General features: G+C 34.4%; 1 protein-coding gene across 1 annotated transcript; it reads left to right on the top strand.

Annotated features, from left to right (window-relative positions):
* Positions 1–1,532: 1,532 nt before the first annotated feature.
* LOC138874592 (trifunctional UDP-glucose 4,6-dehydratase/UDP-4-keto-6-deoxy-D-glucose 3,5-epimerase/UDP-4-keto-L-rhamnose-reductase RHM1-like) lies at positions 1,533–4,784 on the top strand. The gene is made up of 3 exons (XM_070153318.1): positions 1,533–1,685; positions 2,404–3,948; positions 4,179–4,784. Exons 2-3 carry the CDS (start codon positions 2,431–2,433, stop codon positions 4,620–4,622), a joined length of 1,962 nt encoding a protein of 653 aa, XP_070009419.1. The 5' UTR covers positions 1,533–1,685; positions 2,404–2,430; the 3' UTR covers positions 4,623–4,784.
* The last annotated feature ends 1,326 nt before the right edge of the window (positions 4,785–6,110 follow it).

The following is a 6,110-nucleotide window of genomic DNA, read 5'->3' as shown; positions in this document are numbered from 1 at the left end:
TTAGTATTTTTAGATTATGTTTATTTCATTATGGCATATTAATTAGCAGTAGTTATTTTATGCGACTTATTGAGTATTTAGTATAATATCATGATTCATCTCACATTATTTTATATTATTTTCTTGAATAACATCTTATATAGGTTTATCCTACTAGGACCAAAAAAATATTAGAGCACAAGTTATATTTTATGTTATGAAGATTTTACTGGAAAAAAACCTGAGAAAATCGAAAAATTCAAGAAAAATCGAGATTGAAAAATTCTACTTTTGTTGGTTTGGATTGGTTTATAGATTTTAAGATCCGAGACAATTAGTTTGGTTTGGTTTTGGTAATTGTAAAACCTGAACCAACTCGATCTATGTACACCCCGAAATGCAACATACAATTCAACGCCCGAGTCTACTATAAATAAGCTCAGATTTGAAAATTAACTTTTATATATCATAAAGAACAAACCTTAATTATCAAATTGTAACAACAACAAATTTAACAAAGCCATTTTGCAACGAAGATGAAGAAAAAGAAACACTAAGCAGAAAGAAGAAGAAAGCAACAACGAAGAAGAAGAGAAAAATATATGTATATGAAGACTGAAGTTACCCAAAAATATTATCAGTTAAAATTTTGTTAAAAGGTAGATAAAAATTCAATAGGTAGCGCATAACTGGGCTCCACATAAAATTTACAATATGTTTGGCTAAGCTTTTTTCATAAATTTCAAACATTAAATGCCTGTTTTGTAAAGTTAATGTCTTTGGCATGAAAAGATGTGTAGTAGCATGATCCTTTTTTTTTCTATCGGGAGGAAGAAGTAGATGTTGTATTTAATTTTTGCAAGATAAAAATTATTCTTATAAAAAAAAATTATTTACCAATGTATCACAGCAGTATAGACAAAATATAACATTACGCATTGTCCACAGTATATCTATCTCTAACTTATGATTTGATCTTTTACATTTTATTAAATAAAAGTAAAAAATTTAGCTAAAGTTTCTCTTAATACATATTTCATCAATTGCTTTTATTTAATGAATGTTAATTCTAAAGTGAATCTTTTATATTTACATATTGTTCTCGCAATTTGACACACAAATGCACTTTTTGAAAAAACTTATCAAATAGTGAACTACTCAAGGCTTCTAATCTAGCAAAAGAGTTTTTAAGATGATTTGGACAGCACAAGCTCCATGCTACTATCGGAACATTTGACAAAATGTACTTTGAAGAATTTGCCAAATATGCATGATATCCTATAAGTTAACACTTGTTTTCATTAGGTAAATGGGGTCAATTTAAAAAGTCTAGGGGTGTCAAAGTGTAATATATATATATATATAGGTATTCTAATCTAATCTGGCTTATATACGTAATGGGATATTCAACAGCACGTACGTACGTTTGCATATTTCTGTCAACCTGAAAACGAGGAACTAGAGACTCGCTTAATCTCTACTACTTTTGCTATCATCACGCATCATCAACAGTCATACGTACATATCTCTACTACTTTTGAGCAAAGCTTTCTTTTCTCTACCATTTTACTCTCTTACCTTTCCTTTCCTCCAACGTAACTACCACTATATTGATGTGTTAGAGTCTCTTACTTCATTTCCTTCTTTTTTATGTGTACAATCTGTAATACCCACTGAAGATTCTAAAATTCCATGAAGTGAAAAGTGTAAGTCAAAATAGTTTCTTCTATTTGTTTGTGTTGTTGTTGTTGGGATCAATTTGTTGGTGTTGATGATTTAGTTTTCTATTGGTCGCATGATATAATCTTGAGTTTGTCCAGTTGAAGATAATTTCTACTCTGTTTGTCATAAACTATTTATCAAGATTTATGCATTAAAATCAAATAAAAAGAATCCCATTGTTTCACATGTCTAAAATTAATTAATCTCAAGTGTAAAAGAGTAATGGTCTCCACAGGAAAGAGGTGTGGTGGGGGGTGAGTTGGTGCAGGATATATGTGGACTCAAGATTTAAATTTGATGGAAGATACCACAAAATCCATTACACTTTCAAATTTGGTAGTGATTTTTCACGTTTATACATATATTTATGCTCCATGTAATTAAAATATATTGGGTTCGGTGGAACCATATGAAACTACATTACATTAGCCTCTGGCCCTAGACATATCATTTCTCAGTTTATAATTGTGAAGAAGATTTTTTCAGAATTTCGTGATATCTGTGAATTGATTTCCTATCAGAATAGCATACTAAAAGATTATTTAGAATAAAAACGGAATTGAATTGCTAATGATTCACCATATTACATTCATTAGTAGAAGGAAGTATTACTTTTAAGGTCAGTAGAACTAATAAATAATCCGTTTGTTTTTTCATGTTAAGCAAAAGCCTAAATGTTTCTTTCCTATGATTCTGTAACAGAGCGTTAAAATAGCAGAGAAAGAAAGGATGTCCGAACCAGCTCCTTATGTACCCAAAAACATCCTCATAACTGGTGCAGCAGGATTCATTCCATCCCATGTAACCAACAGATTGACCAAGCTTTATCCTGACTACAGGATTGTTGCTCTTGACAAGCTCGATTATTGTTCGAGCCTGAAAAATTTGGAGCCGAGTTACTCATCGCCGAATTTCAAATTTGTCAAGGCTGATATTACAAGTGCTGATCTTATCAACCATCTTTTGGTTGAGGAGAAGATTGACACAATAATGCATTTTGCAGCACAGACTCATGTGGATAATTCATTTGGAAATTCATTTGAGTTCACAATCAATAATATTTATGGTACACATGTACTTCTTGAAGCTTGTAAGTTGACTAAATCTATCAAGAGATTCATTCATGTTAGTACAGATGAAGTTTATGGTGAGACTGATTTGGAGACTGACATTGGCAATCCTGAAGCTTCTCAACTCCTCCCTACTAATCCATATTCTGCTACTAAAGCGGGCGCTGAAATGCTTGTCATGGCTTACCATAGGTCTTATGGCCTACCGACAATCACAACACGAGGGAATAACGTGTATGGCCCCAATCAGTACCCTGAAAAGTTGATTCCAAAGTTCATTATTCTTGCCATGAAGGGCGAGCATTTGCCAATTCACGGGGATGGATCAAATGTTAGGAGCTATTTGTACTCTGATGATGTTGCTGAGGCATTTGATGTGATATTGCATAAAGGGGTGATTGGACATGTGTATAACATTGGCACTAAAAAGGAGAGGCGAGTTTTGGATGTGGCTGAGGACATATGCAAATTATTCGGCTTGAATGCTCAACAAGCTATCGAGTTTGTGCAAGACAGGCCATTTAATGACCAAAGATATTTCTTGGATGACCAAAAGCTTAAGAAGCTAGGGTGGAAAGAACGGACCTCTTGGGAGGAAGGACTAAAGATGGCACTGGAATGGTACACCAAAAATCCTGATTGGTGGGGTGATATAACCGGAGCCCTTCACCCGCATCCAAGAATTTCAAACATTATGCCTTCACATGATGAAAGTTGCCTGTTGCAGCTTATAAAAGGTTGCAAGAAAGGCTGTGGCTCGGAGATGAAGTTCTTGATCTATGGAAGAACTGGTTGGATTGGAGGGTTGTTAGGAAAGATTTGTGAAGAACGTGGAATAGCATACGAGTATGGGACAGGAAGATTGCAGGATAGAAATTCGTTAATGCATGACATGATAAGAGTAAGGCCAGCCCATGTTTTCAACGCGGCTGGTATTACTGGGAGGCCTAATGTGGATTGGTGTGAATCGCATAAAGTAGAGACAATTAGAACTAATGTCGTTGGTACACTAACTTTGGCTGATATCTGCAGAGCAGCAGACATCTTGGTGATGAATTTCGCGACAGGTTGCATATTTGAGTATGACGAGAGGCACCCATTAGGCTCAGGCATTGGATTCAAGGAGGAAGACAAGCCAAATTTTACAGGATCTTTCTACTCCAAGACCAAAGCCATGGTAAGTAGTTCATTTCAGTTAAGCATTTCAAACAGTATGCGTGAAAACACAGGCATCTATTTAGTTGCCTTGTCTACAACTAATGGCCTTAATTTTCTTGAGCAACAATGGAAAAACACTTGAAGTTCATTTAACTTTGGCTTTAATGCAGAGGCAGCAACTAGATTTACATTTTGATTTGATTTGATTTCTATAACATAACAACTGAAGCATTCTGTTAATATCTGTAGGTTGAGGAGCTTCTAAAAGAATATGAAAATGTTTGTACCCTCCGAGTGAGAATGCCAATATCATCTGACCTTTGCAACCCGAGAAACTTCATCACAAAGATCACGCGTTATGATAAAGTGGTAAACATCCCAAATAGCATGACAGTGCTAGATGAGCTACTACCAATCTCTATTGAGATGGCAAAGAGAAACTGCAGAGGGATATGGAACTTCACCAATCCGGGAGTTGTGAGCCACAATGAGATTCTAGAGATGTACAGAGAATACATAGATCCCAACTTTAAGTGGCAGAATTTTAATCTTCAAGAACAAGCAAAAGTGATCGTTGCACCAAGAAGTAACAACGAGCTTGACACGACAAAGCTGAAAAATGAGTTCCCTGAATTGTTATCGATCAAAGATTCGATCATCAAGTATGTCTTTGGACCAAACAGAAAAACATAAACTTTCAAAATTGTATTTTTCATTTTAATTAATCTCTTTGCAATAGTTACTTGAGGTTGTAGTTTTAGATAGTGATTTAGGTACTTCCACTTTTCCTTTTCTTATCATCTCATGATATATTCTGCTCATTTCAAATCTACTTCACCTTCATTTTCGGATTTATGCTTTGTGTATTAAAGCCTTTGCCAGAGTCCTGTAGTCTGCAAATTAGCTTGATTGATGCATATCAAATATATCCAGAGATCATCTCGAAACTCTTGGGATTTTCACAAAGAGATCAAAACATCAAATTATATCTTTTTCAAGTCTGGTTGGAGTGTGATCAAACATTTCTTGACAATCAAATACTTCAAGAAGATCTACCATCTCCTTTCATGGAGATCAAATCCTAAGGAGATCTCCGTCATCCTATGTTCGAGAAATACGCTAAAACAGCCCTGAAATCACGGAGAACAATGTGGAGGAAGAATAAGGGAGCAAACAGAATTGTATCCACAAAGATTCACCAATGAAATTGTTTTCTTTTAAAAAATATCATATCCAGATAAGGATGGCTTGATTTCTTTTTATTTGATTGATTATTTCCGATCATTTTCATTATAATCTGGCAGTTTTTGGAGTCAATCCTTCGAATGACATTTACCTATTACAATTTACTATAAAGGTAGCAGTTCTTGATTTAATATAGAGCTTTTCTTTCTCCTTTCTTTTCTGCAATATGATTTTCATCCTTGTTATTCCTTTCTGTAAATCCAATAAAATCTGAGGATCTTGGTATTTAAACAATGCCTCTTCGCATTTGGACATGTGCATGCACCATAACCTTTTTAATACATTAAGCTACCAAATTCGACTAGCTCAAATATTATGGATAAATCCTAACCACTCATATAAGCTTTTGATTTTGCCATAAATTTTACACTTACAATTTCCTATAACTTTTAGCCTCACATTAGGCTCACTCTGATTCTAGATCTATTAAACAAATTTTGTTTTGCCTGTATAAACTAATATTGTCTTGAAATTCTTCGGAGAAAATAAGGTCAAATGTGGAAATACAAGAGAAAAATATTCTGTGAGCAAGTTTAACATAACATGTATTTACAATAATCATCTAGTGAGAGAAGGTCTTCCTTCTCTCTACTCTCATAATCCCAACTATGACCAATCTCAGCCAAAATGATAGCAATCTGGGAACTTCTATTCCGCCAAAACCTCCTGATATTGCAAAAATCCACCCACAACACAACTCGCCTGATCAAGACAACTCGTATAATGATAAACTTCTGGGGAAAATCCAATTTCATGATGAACATCAAAGTGAAGACCTACCTTCACTTGTGTTCATGGATGTTCAACACATTCCGACTATCCCATGCCTACAAAAGACAGAAGAGAGCAGGATAAAAAATATAGTTCTATCTGATCAGGATATCCAAAGGATTTATGAACCATGGAAATTCTCAATGATAATCATATTAATAGGAA

The sequence above is a fragment of the Nicotiana sylvestris genome, chromosome 8 (genome assembly GCF_000393655.2).
Source record: "Nicotiana sylvestris chromosome 8, ASM39365v2, whole genome shotgun sequence".
Taxonomy (NCBI): domain Eukaryota; kingdom Viridiplantae; phylum Streptophyta; class Magnoliopsida; order Solanales; family Solanaceae; genus Nicotiana; species Nicotiana sylvestris.
This window is presented reverse-complemented; position numbering and strand designations above follow the sequence as displayed.